The sequence below is a fragment of the Bos indicus x Bos taurus genome, chromosome 8 (genome assembly GCF_003369695.1).
Source record: "Bos indicus x Bos taurus breed Angus x Brahman F1 hybrid chromosome 8, Bos_hybrid_MaternalHap_v2.0, whole genome shotgun sequence".
NCBI classification, from domain to species: Eukaryota; Metazoa; Chordata; class Mammalia; order Artiodactyla; family Bovidae; genus Bos; species Bos indicus x Bos taurus.
Window position 1 is genome coordinate 69815055 of NC_040083.1, and position 18637 is coordinate 69833691.

At 52.1% G+C, this 18637-nt stretch overlaps 1 protein-coding gene across 8 annotated transcripts in view; it reads right to left on the reverse strand.

The window, feature by feature from the left end:
* Positions 1-18637, reverse strand: part of PEBP4 (phosphatidylethanolamine binding protein 4) — a 223208-nt gene that overhangs the window by 66877 nt on the left and 137694 nt on the right. For 3 of the 8 annotated variants that reach the window (XM_027549892.1, XM_027549895.1, XM_027549894.1), the window contains exon 5: positions 2536-2907. The exons of the other annotated variants lie outside the window; for them this stretch is intronic. In XM_027549892.1, coding sequence (XP_027405693.1) covers positions 2551-2907 — 357 coding nt within the window. In that variant the 3' untranslated portion in view covers positions 2536-2550. Of the gene's footprint in view, positions 1-2535; positions 2908-18637 lie in introns of those variants that run through there. 8 annotated transcript variants of the gene reach the window in all.

An 18637-nucleotide genomic window follows, 5' to 3' on the forward strand; every position in this document is an offset into this window, starting at 1 on the left:
CACTCACAGGAGTCGCGGGAAGGAGACAGACAGGGGAAGCGAGAAGAGAGAGAGAGGTTGGGGAGGCGGGTTCTCCCGACTTGAAGGGCTTCCGGAATCTCTGAGTGGGCAGGAAGGATTGCCTGACTCCTAGGCTCTTGCGGGCTTTCCCTTACTGGAGGCACTGGCGGGGAGATTTTCCCACCCATCTTTCCCCATAGGGGATGACCAGGGTCATCTGGGTGCACCCCCAAAACAATGGGGCTTCATAGGCACCCCCAGGGGCATCTCCAGCCTGGGAGGCAGGTGGGTCAGTGGCCAGGGTTGCCTAGGGCAGATGCCATCGCCTCCCTCAGCAGGGCCTGGGGACCACCCTTCTTCACCCCTACGCCAGAGCAGCACTTGGAGAGCCTCATGGGCAGTGGTTTCTCTGAAGAACTGGATGCTGAAACGCTGAAGTTGGAGCTCAGGTGTTGGGGATCCCCCCCACCAAGGGGTTTCGGGTGAGGGGGTACCTGGGTCTGTAGAGACCATTGCAGACCTTTTGTCATCCCTGCATCTCTCTCGTTTCTCATGGATGATGGAAAACATGAAAGTTCTCTAAGGTACAAAGACACAGTCTTTCAAAAGCAACACAGGGCTTTTCCTGGCCCCACATGAGACCCTTTGAACAGCAGCTGGGCTGGATGCACTCGTTTTAGTTGGTTATTTAGTGTTAGTCACTCAGTTGTGTCCGACTCTTTGCGGCCCTATGTACTGTAGCCCACTAGGCTCCTCTTTCCATGGAATTTTCCAGGCAAGAATACTGGAGTGGGTTGCCATTACCCTCTCCAGAGGATCTTCCTGACCCAGGGGTTGAACCTGGGTCTCCTGCATTGTGGGCAGGTTTCTTTTACCATCTGAGCCAGCCACCTTGCCCTTAGCTTGCAAACCTCTGGCCTTTCATCCCAGTGGCTGCTCCATCCTCCCGCACCCTCCTTCACCACCACTTCCATCATCAGTCCAGTCCTTTCTGCATTTTTCTCTTATCCTTTCTTGATGCTGTTTCTTTCCCCATTTGCAAATGCTGATTCCTCCATAGCTTGGATCCCACCATCTATTTCCCAACTGGTTCAAACACCATCCTTGGCCATGAGCTTAGGAACTGGTTATGGAACCAGAGACAGACAGGGTATTTGGCAGGGCATATTTTCTGATCCAGGCCCTTGAGGTGGTGGCTAGGGAACCCCAGCCATATGACTCCTAAGAACACCAAAACAAGGACCACTCGGTGGACCACAAGGACCACATGGGTTTGCACAAGAGGATAGGGGGGCTGTGCTCTGGTTGCTACAGCCCCTGGCCTCTCTCTCCTCTACTTCACGTGCCCCTGCCCCTCCCACCCCGCAGCTGCCACTGAGAATGCAAGGAAGACAGAGCGGATTGAGGAAAGGGCTAGAGGGGAAGGGGAAGCAGAGAGGTGAAGGGATCAGAGGAGGAGAAGAGGAGGAGAGAACAGGAGGAGGGAGAGGTGTGTCTGCAATGAGACTATTAAAATGGTAAAATCAGGCCATATGCAAGCATCTTGGTGTTTTCTTTTTTTAAACAATATTTGCTTAAATTAGCTGTAAGGCAAGGAGGGTGAAGACTAAAATGTGGGGCAGGCTTTGCCCAAAGGGCACGTTTGAGAGTCCAGGGGATAAATCAGAACTTACGCTATCAGACCAGAAGCTTGAAAACACTGAGGGGTTCAGACGGGTGAGTGCCTCATGGTGGCAGAGCGGGGCCAGGGGAATGACGTGTGGCTTGGGCACAGCTGGCACCTCTGCCTGACCCTTTTCTCTGGACCTGGGACTGTGGACGATGCTTCCAGAAAACATTTAGGTCTGCTCCATGTAGGGCCGCTGGGGCTGGTGGGGACACGGCACCAGGCTATACTGGGGGAAAGGCAAGCATGACCAGAGGTTTGACTGAGGTTAGTGGTCCTCATGGACATCAGTCACACTGCGAGGACCACAGGGCAGAGGGGCAGCAATGTCCTACCTTCTCTGTGTGGAACCCTTGATACATGACATCAGGTGTCACGCGCACCCCACCCAGCACCAACCCTGCCCTCTTGGGACTAGCCTAGACAAGATGCCTGTCAATAGGAAGAAGCTCCTCTTTGTCTGGGGAGTTTCCACTAGTCCCTGCCACCTCCCTTTTTCACCAGAATTCCCTGCTCCTCCACAGGACCTAGGAGGAGCTGGCCCCCAGCCCGAGATGGGCTCTCAACTCCACATCTCTGAGATGCGCAGGGCTAAGAAGACCCTTTGGGCAGAAGTCTAGGCCTTGAGTCCTGAATAGTGCACCTGACCAACCCCTTAAATGTTCCCCTGAGCCCAGCCCCATGAGGGGTATGAGAGAGGGTTCAGGGCGTGGCCCTGTGCTCAGGGTAACTCTCTAGCAGGGGCCAAGCCCTCTGTTGCTGCAGGAGATCCACCAGGAAGCTGTGGTCCTGGCTTTGTGGATTCTGGGGAGGAGTGAACTGGAAGACAGGGATTAAACTGGGGAGGGTGAGGCCATGGGTGGGATCCTTCTAGGCTCTGAGAGCTACTGAAGCCAAGGAAGGGGGGCTTGGCCTGGGGAGTTAGAGGGCAGAGAGGAGAGTGGGGAATGTGGCCCCAGGACCCCCAGGGGAGAGGCGGACCCTGAAGAAGATGGGCAGGGCCTCTGGTGGCAGCTCATCCCCAGCTCCCAGCCCGCTCTGGCCCTGCCCTTAGAAGCTCCCCTTCTCACCTCCCTGCAGGCACTCCTGTCACCCTCACAGCTGGGGGCGGTGACTGCGGCGGCGCCATCGGGAAAATGTTGTGAATGGCAGAGCTGTTCTGAGCCCCAGACTTCCTTTGGTGGGGGGAGACTGGGGGGGAGAATCCAACCATGAGGCATTTTCCTGGTGCTAAGGATAACCTTGTGGGAGGCCGAGAAAATCCAATTAGATGGGGAGACTGAGGGCGTGTGGGAGAAGATTTTTTGGAGCTTTCTGGCTTCCCCATGAGAAATCACAGCCTGGATCCTTCATTCCAGCCCCGTGCACCACCCCCACCACCCCGCTCACTGCCCTACTCCCCACCCCTCCTAACTCAGGGCAGGACAGTTCCCCCCTTGGCAAAACAGAGTCCCGATGAGGCAGTCCCCTCTGGCAGCTGCACACCCAGGGCAGAAGCCTCCACTCTTCCTGTCCTCTCCCTGGTCGCCCCCTGCACCCCTCCGGGCTGCTCCCCAGCTGAACCTGGGCCTCCTGCTTGTTCTGAGTGAGATCTCCAGAGAGTGTCCACCTCACCCAGCTCAGCATCGATAAGGTGACAAGGGACCTCATTCCCCTGGATCAACACCTCCTGCCCTCCGGGGAAGACAAGTCAGTGAGCCCGCATCCTCCAAGTTTTGCCCCTGCGATTCTCTCTCGGGCTTCTCGGGGGCGGGGGGCAGCTGTGGAGGCCCCCCAGCAGCCCTCACCCAGGGCCCTGCACATGGGATCTTCTCCTTCCCTTCCTGTTGTCCCATTCCTTTTCTGTGATCCTGCTGATGGAGCTGGGCTGGGCCGCCCTTTCTGCTGAGATAAATAGGCCTGGGTGGAGATCCTCCCAGCTAGCCTCTTAGGAGAAGGTTCTGGAAGCACAGTCTTGTTGGGGCTCAGGGCACTGACACAGGTTCCTAGCCTTCCCTCCCAGTTCTGGTGAGGTCACCAGGAGGGGGCCTTTGTGGGAGGGGGGCAGTGAAGCCCTCGGCTCCTCATTGGCCCTCCTCCAGGGTCGGGGCCTGCGCACGACTCTGTGTCCCTGTCAACTGGTGGGAGGCTGTCCTCGGAGGTGTGAGGAACTCCAATTAAGCATTCAGCCCGTCTGCCTGTGTAGGGGGCCCGGGCTGTCGGGGAGGCAGACTCTCGCTGTCTCGGTGACTAATCTTCACAACACCAATTATGAGCCTCTGGGGAGGAGGAGGTGGGAAGGCGGGCAGGGGAGGCGGGGGAGGCAGGGGCCGGGGTTTCCTCACCGAGTCAGCTGCCTGGCTGCCTGTGCACATTATCCAGGGCAAGGAGAACCATGGGGACCCAGGGTCCCTGCAGGAGAACTCTACACGACTGTGGGGTCCAACGTGCCCCGTATTTGCCCTAATTTTTTCTGAGGCCTTCAGATGTCTCAGGTATCCCGGCTCCCCACAACCCTGAGGTCGCTGGTATTGGCCTCAATATACAGATGGAGAACCTGAGGAGCAGAGAAGGAAAGGGCTTACTTGCTAGAGGTCAGCTGGGTAAGAGGGAGGTCAGACTTGGTGCATGTGTGTCTCTGACTGCAAGACTTGCATGTTTTCATGTGTGTCTCAGGACTGCACAAAGAACCCTGCGGGTCTCTTCAGCTCATGTAGGGCTCAGGCCACAAGCCTCCCCCCGATCCATCATATGTTGTTGTTGTTCAGTCGCTAGGCTGTGTTCCACACTTTTGTGAATCCATGGACTGTAGCCCACCAGGCTCCTCTGTCTGTGGGATTTCCCAGGCAAGAACACTAGAGTGGGTTACCATTTCCTCCTCCAGGGGATCTTCCCAACCCAGGGATTGAACCTGAGTCTCCTGCATTGTCAGGTGGATTCTTTTACCACTGAGTCATCTGGGAAGCACCACCCACCCCCTGCCCCATTATATGAGGGGGACTAAAAAACCAAGGGGTGAGGGCTGGGGTTACATTCTGGCATCCACTACCTTTCCACTGGGAGAAGGAGTTGTTCGGGAGGCCAGGCAGAGTCCCAACCGGGAATGTTCATTGGCCCAGCAAATTCAGTTCAGTTCAGTCACTCAGTTGTGTCTGATTCTGCAACCCCACGGACTGCAGCACACCAGGCTTCCCTGTCCATCACCAACTCCTGGAGCTTGCTCAAACTCATGTCCATTGAGTCGGTGATGCCATCCAACCATCTCATCCTCTGTCATCTCCTTCTCCTCCTGTCTTCAATCTTTCACAGCAATAGGGTCTTTTCCAATGAGTCAGCTCTTCGCATCAGGTGGCCAAAGTACTGGAGTTTCAGTTTCAGCATCAGTCCTTCCAATGAATATTCAGGATTGATTTCCTTTAGGATTGACTGGTTGGATCTCCTTGCAGTCCAAGACACTCTCAAGAGTCTTCTCCAACACCACAGTTCAAAAACATCAATTCAGTTCTCAGCTTTCTTTATAGTCCAACTCTCACATCCATACACGACTATCAATTTTTTATGGCAGGCCAAGCAGCAGCAGCAGCAGCAGCAGCAAGCACTTAGTTCATTTTCACAATAAACTGTGGGAAATTCTGAAAGAGATGGGAATACCAGACCACCTGACCTGCCTCTTGAGAAACCTATATGTAGGTCAGGAAGCAACAGTTAGAACTGGACATGAAACAACAGACTGGTTCCAAATAGGAAAAGGAGTACGTCAAGGCTGTATACTGTCACCCTGCTTATTTAACTTATATGCAGAGTACATCATGAGAAACGCTGGGCTGGAAGAAGCACAAGCTGGAATCAAGATTGCCAGGAGAAATATCAATAACTTCAGATATGTAGATGACACCACCCTTATGGCAGAAAGTGAAGAGGAACTAAAAAGCCTCTTGATGAAAGCGAAAGTGGAGAGTGAAAAAGTTGGCTTAAAGCTCAACATTCAGAAAACGAAGATCATGGCATCTGGTCCCATCACTTCATGGGAAACAGTGTCAGACTTTATTTTTTGGGCTCCAAGATCACTGCAGATGGTGACTGCAGCCGTGAAATTAAAAGACGCTTACTCCTTGGAAGGAAAGTTATGACCAATCTAGATAGCATATTCAAAAGCAGAGACATTACTTTGCCAACAAAGGTCCATCTAGTCAAGGCTATGGTTTTTCCTGTGGTCATGTACGGTTATGAGAGTTGGACTGTGAAGAAAGCTGAGCGCCGAAGAATTGATGCTTTTGAACTGTGGTGTTGGAGAAGACTCTTGAGAGTCCCTTGGACTGCAAGGAGATCCAACCAGTCCATTCTGAAGGAGATCAGCCCTGGGATTTCTGTGGAAGGAATGATGCTAAAGCTGAAACTCCAGTACTTTGGCCACCTCATGCGAAGAGTTGACTCATTGGAAAAGAGTCTGAAGCTGGGAGGGATTGGAGGCAGGAGGAGAAGGGGACGACAGAGGATGAGATGGCTGGACGGCATCACTGACTCGATGGACGTGAGTCTGAGTGAACTCCGGGAGTTGGTGATGGACAGAGAGGCCTGGCGTGCTGCGATTCATGGGGTGGCAAAGAGTCGGACACGACTGAGCGACTGATCTGAACTGAACTGAACTGAAGCACTTAGAACTGGAACAGGTGAGGAAGGCTTGGGCTCTAAAAGGAGAGGTTGAGCTGAAATTTGACAGCAAGCAGAAGAGGTACTGAGGATTCCAAAAGAAATCCTACGTTGGCCTCGCTGGGCCTGGGAGAAGGTGCATTTGAGCCCAAAGGAGATCCAATCAGTCCATTCTGAAGGAGATCAGCCCTGGGATTTCTGTGGAAGGAATGATGCTAAAGCTGAAACTCCAGTACTTTGGCCACCTCATGGGAAGAGTTGACTCATTGGAAAAGTCTCTGATGCTGGGAGGGATTGGGGGCAGGAGGAGAAGGGGATGACAGAGGATGAGATGGCTGGACGGCATCACTGACTCCATGGACATGAGTCTGAGTGAACTCCGGGAATTGGTGATGGACAGGGAGGCCTGGCGTGCTGCGATTCATGGGCTCGAAAAGAGTCGGACACGACTGAGTGACTGAACTGAACTGAACTAGGGCATAAGTACAGTGTGGGGCAGAGCAGAATAGGACCTGCAGTGAGCAGCTGCAGGGAGGGCCGTAAGGGGTCCGAGGTGGCCACAGTCTCTGCTGAGGGGTCTCGGCTCTTTCCTCTGGGCTTCTGCTGTAGGGTCAGCCCAGTGGCTCCAGAAGCCTGATGCTCTGTCTCCATGACCCAGGGGACCCTTTCAAAGACCCTTTCAAAAGAAGCACTGGGTACGGTGTTTAAAAAGGAATGAAGGCCCCTCTCAACCCTTCAGGCTTCTGGGGAAATGCTAGGTTTCAGGTCTCGAGCCCTGTGTGACATTTTTCTTCATAGTTTGGACTGATGAAATATACGTCTACAGAAGGGGATGAGCTGCTGTTATCTTCCAAGGAGGACACGTGAGAGGACACAGGGCTTGGGCTACAGGCTAGGGGATTTCGATTGGACCCGTGACCCCCTGAGAGTGGGTGCAACACAGCAGTCTGCTGGGTGTAGTTAAAAGTGGGGTTACTTCCCGTGTACCCCGAGGGAGGTGATGGATTACCACTTCCTTCCCCACTCAGGCCTGGTCACTTTCAGTGGTGACAGAGGCCCTTGTTCCCCAGACCCTACCCTAGCTTTTTGAGACCCAGAGTAGTTTATGCCTTGAAATCCATTTGTCCAGAGCAAAGGTCTGCTTCGCCTGCAAGGACGCACAGTAGAGAGAATGGGGGAACCAGAGGCATTTGCTTTTCTATCTCAACCGCAGGTGGGGATTTTAGGGGTGTCAACATCTCATCAATGATTTGAAGGTGAAAGTGAAAGTCACTCAGTCTTGTCCGAGTCTTTGCAGCCCCATGGACTGTAGCTCACCAGGCTCCTCTGTCCATGGGTTTCTTTTTTTTTTTTTTTTTTTTGTCCATGGGTTTCTTGAGGCAAGAACACTAGAGTGGATAGCCACTTTCTTCTCAACATCAACGATTTGAGGTTCTGCTAATTTCCTGGGCTGCTCTGGAGAGGATGTTCCCCAGGCAGCCAGAAGGAGGGTCCTGGGAACTGGAAGAATATCCAGGTTGGGAGATGTGAGGCTTGAAGGCACAGGTTCACCTGTCACATACCCACCAGGCAGAGAAGGTGTCTGGGTCAGTGGCCCTTCATCAGCTGGAAGAAAGCAGACAGAGGCACTGAAGGGCCGGCTGGACTCCTTGGATCCCCAGTAAATCTAGTGACCAGATGCAGACTTTCCCTTCCAGAAAAGGATAGGAAGGTCTCTAGGGCTCCTGTCTAGGGGGATGGGAAATTAACACGTGTTGAGTGCCCGCCATGTGTCCGCCTCATGCCTGGAATTGAACAAGGGTTGTCCTACCTAGCTCATTACTCCAGTAGCTTTGGGGGTAGATGTCAGCTCCCATGTACAACCTAGGAAACGAGCTCAAAGAGGTTCGGTAACTTGCCCAGGTTCCCAGTGAGCAACCAGCTGTGTTGGGGCTTGAATGTGGAACTCTGGTCTTCAGAGTGGAATTGCCCCTGATTCTGGGTTGGCAAAATGACCCTTTGCCACCTGTTGGGCTGACCCGGGGTGCTCTGTTCTAAGCAGAGGTGCCAGAATTGCCCCAAAGGGATCAAGGAAGGCATCCCCTTCTTTGTGTCCCACCCATCAGGCTTGGTTGCCCTTGACAGCGAGAGCCCAGCTTCAGGCTAGGGGCTGGCTCCTCCTGGGTCCTAAGGAGGAGCAGGGAGTTCCGGAGAGTAGGGGAGGGGGCAGAGGCTGGTGGAAACTCCCCATGGCAGCAGGAACCAGGCTGGGAGAGGGGAGGAGGGCCCCGGGGGTGGGTTCCAGGCTTTTCCCCACACTTCCTCAGGGATCGCTTTACATAACCAGGGCTGCTTAGTCACCGCTTTTTACTTTTTTTTTGGAAACAATTTTCTCAGCATCACAGCTCTCTTCTCCATCCCTTACTAGTCACCGGTGCTAGGGAAGTCCCTTTTCTTCCGTTCCCTAGGCAACCCAGCACATTTGCCTTTCAAATGATCCAAGGCCTGGGCGGGGGTAGGAGTTCCCTCCCCCTGTACCCAGGCCTCCCACACAGCCACTCCCCGCCTCAGTTGGCGATGTCATGTGGCCCAGCCACCGGGAGAAATCTGGGAGACTGAGCGCCCTGCCTGGTGTCAGCCCCCGCTCTAGCTCTAGACCCTCACATTTTCAGGCCTGGAGGCTGGGCCCAGCTTAGAGTTCCCGGCTCGTTTCTGGAAGCGCCATGTTGACTTTAGACGTGGCTGGCTCTCCTCACTGCTCTCCTTGGGTGGTGGTGGGGGAGGTGGCCCACCTTAACGAGGTCCAGGTACCTTCGGGTACCACCACGTCCTAAGACCAGGGCCTGCGGGCCAGGGTACCCTGCTTACTCTCCGTGTCTTGTGGCAGGGGTGTCATGTCCTTCTGTCCCCTCTGACTCCCTCCCTACTGCACAGGTCCGCCTTCATGGGACAGAGATGCCCCAATGCGATGGAGGTGAGGTGGGGGTTCTCTGGAGGTGGGAACTGGAAACACCAGGCAGAGGTGCCCGGCATGTCCTCTCACATCCTCTTTCAAAGACCCTGATGTCAGTCCTGATGATACAAAGGTCTGATTCGTGGATTCAGTACCACCTCTGAAGGACGATCGTTTGAGTTATAAAAACCACATGGTACCAAATCACACAGCAGGTAGCAAACTCGCTCATTCACTCACCGCAAATCTGCAGAGAAGGTACTATGCCCTAAGCATTGTGCAAACTGGCAGGTCCAGACCTCTGCCTTCAAGGCATGAAAATACCCACACCATCCATCAGAGAGTTTTAGAGCACTTCAGTATCAGACAGGGTTTCTTTGGATCACATACAGAAAAGCTCATCCTGACACACAGGAGTCTTAATTAGGAGCGAAGTCTCTTAGAACTTCTTTAAGCGGGAGATCTCAACCTAGGATTCATGAACTGCTTCGTGGGGGTCTATAAGTGTCCAGAGATTGCCAAACTAGACATTTGCGGAGAAGGGGGCGAAAGAGGATGAGATGGTTGGATGGCATCACAGACCCAATGGACATGAGTTTGAGCAAACTCGGGGAGATAGTGAAAGACAGGGAAGCCTGGCGTACTGCTGTCCGTGGGGTTGCAAAGAGTCGGACATGACTGAGTGACTGAACAACAACAATACGTTTGTGCATCCTTGCCTGCATATTTTTCTAGAGACAGAGGCCCAGAGCTTTCATAACATTGGGGTCTATGATCCTCCAAGGATTAAGGATCATTTCTGTTATTAGAGGCCCGCTCAGCAGTGGAAACAGCTTGTTTTAGGGCGTCTGAGAGTGACAGTCCCCTACCACAGCACACCTGGGGTCAGTGCTGAGTGCCTATGTCCTAGCGATTGGCTTCCAGGATCCTGGTGCTCACTTCTGCCAGGACCATGGGAAGCCCCCCTGGTTCCCCCAACCTTTCTGCTCAGGCCCCAGGTCCAACCTCAGCCAGCAGCACTGGCTGGGAGTTTCATAAACCAGGCACACCTGCGCTGTCCACTGAGCCAGGATTGCCCAGGTTTGGGTCCGGGGATGTGGGCTGGACTTCCTGCTTCTCTGGGGAAGGGCTGGGCAGCCTGGGACTTCTCCAGGCTCTGTTTCCCCATTCTAACCACACTTTGGCTTTGGTTCTATATTTAGATCTTTTCTCAGTCCTTCTTGAGAATAAGTGAATGATGCCAAGCAATTCTCTTTGTGCTTTGAATCCTTTTTCCCTGGAAAGAGAGATGGGCGTGGCCATCCAATCAAGAGGGCTGGAGTGTACAGAAGTGTCTCCTGGGGTGTCTATGCCCTCTCCTTCTGACCACGGCCCCACCTCAGCTTCCTCACCAGGCCAAGGTGCCTCCGAGGCGCCCTGGAGGGGTGTGCAAAGGGCTGGGCCCTCCAAGAGTGGTGGCCTTGCTGCTTCTGTGGACTCTCTCAGCTTTCTTGTGGCTGGTGTTCTGGTGCCCAGGAGAGGCCAGAAGGCCCTGGGTAAAATCAAACTCCAAGATTCCACCAGGGTCAGGGTGCTCCACCGGATCTCAGAGGAGAGGTCACCGAGATGCAGGCATGAGGACCTCTCACTTCACTACCTGCAGTTTGAGCACGTCGTGTGCACCAGGAGTGGAGAGGGGTAGGTCTCAGAGCCATGCCTGAAAGGACAGGCCCAGAGCAACTCACTGCTGAGTGAGGTAGCCTCTCTGGGACCCAGGAGGATGAGGACCCCTGATCTCTACGCTGGGGTGAGAATGACAGAGACGGGTCGTGGGACATGCCCATCTGGCATGCAACAGGCACTCCAGCTTTGCTCTGTTTCTTCTGTTCCCATCACTGGGACCCCACCACCAAAACTAGAACTGAGGGATGTATAAGGGGAGACGGGCATCAGAGAGGGCTGGGAAACACGTGACGGAAGGTTCGGCAGAGAGGTGGTGGCCAGGAAGGATGACAACAGGAGTAAAGACAAGAATACACCTGGAGGGAAGGATGCACTCAGGACTCTGAGGCCAAAAAAAGGACCAGAGCAGGCAGAAGAGGCAGACCATAGCTACCCTGTACTTGCTTTTAAAGATCTCTCATCAGTGTCTTGTTTTAAGGAAACTGAGGCAGAGGAGTGGCCAGGATGGACCTCCTAGCTTGAGTTCTGGCCTTGTTGCAGCCAGTGTATGTGACCCCCGTAGCCAACCTTGCATCCCGGGAGACATGACAGGCTTGGGTGCTGCCAGCTGGGTGCCTGATTTAGCGCACGCCTTGTTAAGAGAAGCTAATTAACAAACCTGCATTTAAATAAGCAGCCGCCCGGGTGTTTGTAACCACCGCCTTATTGAATTGTGACAAGTTATTAGCCCTTGCATGTTAAATGAAACAGAAGCATCCAGGAAAAACCCCTAAATCCAGTCGGCATGGAGCAGGTTCCTGCTGAGAAAATGACGGCAGTGAGAACAGATTCACTCGCCTGCTTTGGGGAGAACTCCAGGCCTCCCTTCCTTGGAGGTTACATAATCCTCTGTCAATAGCGATGACACCAGGAAGAAGGCAGGGAGCGGGAGGGGAGGAGCCGTCAGAGATGCTCTGAACCCCATCTGAGGCTCCATCCCCTTTGGGGGGAGCTGGAGACCCAGCCCAGGCCAGGGGGCCAACGTGGGCCGTGGGGCATCTGCCTGTGGCCACGAACAGGCCCTGCGGGCTTGAGTCGCGGCTTGGCCCACTGCCTCAGGGCCCCAGTGTGCTCAGAACACTTTGTCATCCACTTTGGCTCTGCTCTGGGACGAAAGAACAGTTTAGCATAGACCCATGGGGAACCAGCCTCCCCAGGGAGTCAGTTTTAATCAGGGAAAGTCTCTATGTATTTCCTTCAATTTATGGGGAAGTAGGAGCAAGGGCCCAAGTCAGTGATGTCTTGACTACGGTTTTAGTTTTTTTGAGAATAAAGCCATTGACCTGCAAGTGCCCACTACCAAGGTCACCAGGCCTTAGGCGATGGAATTGGGAGCTGCCGTGTCCTCACATTGTATTCCCTGTCCTGCTGGGGCACCTTCGGGAACATGTCCCAGATCTTTCCTTTTACCTCTTGCCCAGCACCCAGGAACAAGGGCCTTATCAAGATATCAATGTTGTTGTTTTATTCACTTCAGTTGTGTCCAACTCTTTGCAGCCCCATGGACTGTAGCCTACTGCCTCCTGTCAATGGGAGTCTGCAGGCAAGAATACTGGGTGGCTTGCCATTTCCTTCTCCAGGGGATTTTCCCGACCTAGGATTGAACCCGAGTCTCCTGCATTGGTAGGCGGATGGATTCTTTTCTACTGTGCCACCCGGGAACCCATGACGATCCCAAGCATCCTCCAATGAGACATTTAAAGAAGGCCACATCTCTGGGAGGGGGTAAGACCAAAAAGGCAAGGATGCAGCTGAGCATTGAGGTGCAGTCTGGTTTGGGACAAGTCTGCTGTGTGATGCCCCACCATGGACATGACGCTATGTATCTGGGCAGGGGATTGAGAGGAAAGCCTGGTTAAGGAGGTGGGGCTGGGCAGTGGTACAGGTGGAGTAACCAGGGGAAGTCATGTGTCCTCTCTGAGCCTGCTTCCTCATTTAAAATTGGAAAAAGGACGTCCCTGGTGGTTCAGTGGCTAAGACTCCACACTCTGGATGCAGGGGACACAGGTTCTATTCCTGGTCTGGGACGATCCCACATGTTGTGGGGCAATTAAGCCCAAGTACCACAACTACTGAGCCGAGCCCACACGCCTGGAGCCTGTACTCCACAACAAGAGAGTACCCACCTCTTGTTGCAACGAGAGAAAGCCTGAGCACAGCAGCAAAGACCCAGAATAGCCAGGAAAAAAAAAAAAAAAAAAGGTTAAAATGGGAACAGGGACTTCCCTGGCAATCCAGGGGCTAAGAATCCTCAATCCCAATGCTGGGGGCCCAGTTTCGATTCCTGGTTAGGGAACTAATCCCACTTGCCACAACTAGGAGAAAAAAAAAAAAAATCCTGTGCACCATAGTGAAAACTGAAGATCCTTTGTGCTACAGCTAAGATGCAGTGTAGCCAAATAAATGAATGAATATTAAAAAACGAAAATAAAATGGGAACAATAGCTAGCACACAGGGTCCCGTGAGGACCCTAAGAGATAACATCGACACATTCTGTCTGACATCAGTAAATCATTGATGAGTGTGTAGAGAAGGCAGTGACAGGTTTGGCAAACATGGAGTTTACTAGGCTTGCTGCAGCTTTAAGTTGACCTGGAGCTGAACTTAAAATTTCAGCTGCTGTTTACCAGCTATGTGACCCTGAACAAGAGAATTAACTCCTCCAAACCTGGTCTCCCCATGTGTCCATTAGCACTTGTGCTCATCTCCCTGTGCTGGGTAAGGATGGAATGAGATAATGGGTGTGTAGAAAGTGCCCAGCACAGAGTAGAAAGGGAATAAATCCTGGCTCTCCTTCTCTTTCTCCCTCCCACTCACTTCATCCATCTTTGTCTTCCAGGAAGAGAACAGCAGAACAGCTAAACCATCTCTTCTGGTGGGTTCTGGATTAGAGCTACCAAGGAAAGAGTACTTGAGCACATTAGAATACTTGGGGCATGTTTAGAAGCAGGATGCTTAGAAGTAGCAAGTTAATAAGTAGCCCACCTATGCGGGTTTCCCTGGTGGCTCAGATGGTAAAGAATCTGCCTGCGATATGGGAGACTTGGGTTTGATCCCTGGTCGGGTGAAGATCTCCTGGAGAAAGGAATGGCAACCCACTCCAGTATTCTTGCCTAGAGAATTCCATGGACAGAGGAGCCTGGTGGGCTACAGTACATGGGGTCCCAAAGAGTTGGACACGACTGAGCAACTAACACTTTCACTTTTCATGGGAAAAGGCTAGATATAATCTTGAACTTGAAAACCCATCTATTTTTGGCTTTTTTAAAGCGGCCATGGCAGTTTGAAGGTGCAGAGGGAGAGCAATCTCCTTCTCTCTTGTCCCTCTAACACTTAGGTCTTCAACCCACTAATCAAAGGTTGTTCATTGGAGTGTATACTCCTTACATTGCTCCATGGCAGGCAGCATGGAAAAGAGAGCCAATAGGGAGCGTGGAAGGCCAATGTCCCAGGAGTCATGTGAAGGGAAGAGGGCTGGTTCCTCTAATTCAGGGGTCCCCAACCTCTGGCTCACAGATTGGTACCTCTTGTCAGATCAGCAGCAGCATTAGATTAGAAATAAAGTGCATAATAAATATAATGTACTTAAATCATGGCTTCCCTGGTGGCTCAGATGGTAAAGTGTCTGCCTGCAATGTGGAAGACCCGGGTTCAAACCTTGGGTTGGGAAGATCCCCTGGAGAAGGAAATGGCAACCCACTCCAGTACCCTTGCCTGGAAAATCCCATGGACAGAGGAGCCTATCCATGGGGTCGTTTGAATCATCCTGAAACCATTCCCCCTCCCAGGTCCCTGGAAAAACTCTCTTCCATGAAACCGGTCTTGGTGCCAAAAATGTTGGGGATTGCTGCCTAATTCAAGGGTGAGTCTATCCAGGGACCTTTTCCAGATGCCTCTCTGGCAGGGGTGCAGAATCTGCACGGGTGGGAGAAAGGGCAGGATTCTAGAAGAATGGAACCCAGGGAGTGGATGTAAAGAGTTGGCACCTGTTTTTAGATATGTCAGCTAAGTTAGCATGCAGTGTTTGTACTTCAGACACAGTCAGAAGGGCAAGAATGACACAGAGGCTTAAAATCTCAAATTGATCTTGACTGATAGACATTCTACAGGTCTGGGAACTGGCAGGCAGAGTAGTTGAAGTGAAGATACCAGCATTTTGTTAGGTCACTTGTTTCAATAGCACTCACAGCCTCTCCTTTTAGCCAGAAATTATGCTTCGTTCAGATTCCCAGTTGACCGGTGCTGGCAAAGAGGCATTAACTAGTAATTGATAATATCTGCTTTCCTCTGCCCCTGCTAGTCAATCAACAAATTCACACTGGAGACAAGGATTCAACATGGCATCTATTCCCAAGGACTTGAGTCTAGTTGGAGAGTCAGAGAAATAAACTACTGCTACTACAGTTGTTGCTGCTATTTGCACTCCTGAGCTAAGTTCCCTGATGGAGGAACAGGTGAGCCATGGTGGTTTCCTAGAGGAGAGGGACTTAGGGTTGGCATGGGAAGAACTTGTACAAGGTGACACATTTAAGCTCAGCCTTAAAAGATAACCTTGGCAAACGATGGGGCTGAGCTGAGGACTGGGAAGGGAAGACCCAAATGATCTGCTTGGGAGGAGAACAGGAAGGCTGATACTGCTGGGGTGGGAGTTGGGGGGGCCCTTGTGTGGGGACTGCTGAGAAATGAGGCTGAAGAAAGAGGAGGGGCAGGTCAGGGAGGGCCCTACTGGCCTTGCCAAGTTGTATGTATTTAACAGTCAAGGGGTTAAGGACCTCCCTGGTGATGCAGTGGATAAGAATCCGCCTGCCAATGCAGGGGACACGGATTTGATCCCTGGTCTGGGAAGATTCCACATGCACAGGGCAACTAAAGCCTGTGCACCGCAACTACGGAACCCACGTGCTGCAACTACTGAAGCCTGTGCGCCTGGAGCCCATGCTCCACAGCAAGAGCAGCTGCCATGATGAAAAGCCCGTGCATAGCAACTAAAGGAAGCCCACATGCAGCAACGAAGATCCAGTGCAATCAAAAATAAATAAATAATTTTTTTTAATTCTAAAAACAAACAAAAACCGTCAAGGGGCTTAGAAGGGGAGTGGTTGGCCAGGAGCAGCCACTCTTAGGAAGATTCTCTGGAGAACACTTTGGGGAGACAGAGGCCAGAAACAGATAGCCAGTGAGAAAGCCAATGCCTCACTCCTGAGACCTGGGAGATGTGAGGCAGTGGCTGGATGGGAGGATGAGAGTGGCTGGGGAGAAGGGAGGCTCCAGGCCGAGTCTCAGTTTCTGCCTGGGGTGGCTGTGATGCTGTAGAAAAGAGGGCAGGGCAGGAGGGCCAAGTGGAGGGGGAGGATACGTACATATGTGCATGCTAAGTCACTTCAGTCATGTCTGACTCTGTGACCCCATGGCCTGTAGCCTGCCAGACTCCTCTGTCCATGGGATTCTCCAGGCAAGAATGCTGGAGCGGTTGCCCTGTCCTCCTCCAGAGGATCTTCCCAACCCAAGGATCAAATCTGCATCTCCTATGCCTCCTGCCTTGGCACACAGGTTCTTCACCACTAGTTGAGGGGCAGATACTCCGATTCAATTTGAATGCATTGAGAGTGAGCTTGCAGAGCATCCAGAGAGACACACAGGTAATGGGCAGCCAGGTCTGGACTCAGGAAGAGGTAATGGGGTATGCTGGAGGTGGTGGGAATGGACGGGCTCCTCCAGGGCCGAATGAGAAAGGGATGCTAAGAGAACTAGGGAGGAAAATCATGGAAGAGGCGCGTTTCAAAATGGGAGATGTTCAACTTCCCTGGTGGTCCAGTGGCGAAGCCTCCGAGCTCCCAAGGCAGGGGGCTTGGGTTCAATCCCTGGTCAAGGAACTAGATCCCATATGCCACAACTAAAGATATTGCACGTTGCAACTAAGACCCGGCACAGCCAAATACATTTAATAAATAAATAAAATTGTTTAAAACAAAAATGAGAAAACAGGAGACGTCATCTAACAGTCACAGAGATGCCACTGGGATGAGAACCGACAAGCCTCCATCAGAGGAACAGGAGGTGTGGGTGAAGGAGAAACTGCACGTGGAGCCCGCGCTCAGAAGCAGCGTGGCTGGAAAGGCGGGTGAGAGGTGGAGTGGCTGTGGCTGAAGCTGGGGGTCTCTGGGAGCCTGCAGAGGTGGGGACTGAGGTTGGCAGCGCTGGGTTGGGGCACACATAGCAACCAGTGCTTCCCAGCTGGGTCCAAAGTCTCTCACACACTTGCAGCGATGCCTGGAGCACATACCTGTTGCCATAGCCACCAGGGCCCCAGTTTCCTCACCTGGAAGAGGAAGGGCCTGGACCATGGCAGTACTAGGTCTCCTTTCCGCTCTCGAATTGGATTGTCCTGATGCTTGTTCATATGCTATGGATTCCAAATTGATACAAATTCTAAATTCTGGGTGGTGTTTCAATAATACCTACCAAAAAGCCTTTGAATGGGTGACACCTCTGACCTGAGAATTCACTCTAACAAAGTCACAATCGAAGTAAATAAACTAAGTAGGTATTCACAACTTTGTTCATTGTAGTGTTTGTGATAACATATAGATATATATATATGAAAAAAAGATACAACCTAATGTCCAATAGTAAGGAATCGGCTGAGTAAATTATAGTACATCCATATGGTAAACTACTTCTGCACTAAAAATCATGGTGTAGAAGAATATGTGTTGACATGGGAAAATGTTAATGATATATTGCTAAGTAAAAAAGCAGGCTACATTACAGAATGTACAGTATGATACATTCATTTTTAAAATTTTTGATTAGGACACAGACCAAATCTTTAATTAATGTCATTTTTTCCTTCTCTTGGCAAGCGTGTAGAGTATTATCTGGAATAATGTAACTAAAAAAACTAAACAGAAAGACAGAGTTGTACACCAAGCGTGTTCATGTGAATTTGGAAGTCATTAGATAGAAAGTAGGCTGTCACAGAAGCAAGGAAGTGGAGATATTCTGAAATGGGAGAATTTTAGAAGTGGGATTCACCCTAGAGATCAGGGGGCCCAACCTCACTTTTCAGATGAAGGAATTCAAGCTGAGCGGGAAGTCTAGGACAGTCACTAATCGGGGATGGGGTTGAGGGGGCCGGGCCTTGAACAACCTCAAGTTTATGGCTGCATGCGGCCTTCAGAGACACACACCCACCCCCCTACAATGAGGTTTAGGAGGTGACTACATTCCTACGTACTCTGGGGGTAGGTGTTGGACTCCTCCATTCTCTGCAAGCCTGGGGGCTTGGACAGCTCAAGATTGCTCGAGGGGTGCAGGGCTGTCTGAGCTTCGGTAGCATTTCATTATCACCCAGCTGAACTTGGGGGAAAATGACTGCACGCGCCCTGTTCATGTTAATGCAGTAACACTGTACCCTCTTTCTAATGCAGGTGAGAGGGGCAGGTCTGGCTTCTTCTCTGGCCCTATGACCCTCTGGCCATCATGGTCTTGATTTGCCCAGGCTATTGCAATAGACTCCTGACGAGTCTCCTTGATACTACCCCTCACCTGGACCAGCCAGTGAGACTCTGCTCGAACCCAAATAAAACACGCTCCTGCTCTGCTTCTCTGCCCCACTCACTGCCTCCCAGTATACAATACACATGGAGCAAACCTGAGCCCGTACCAGGCCCTGCCTGTCTGTCCCCTCACCTCCCGGAACTCCTCT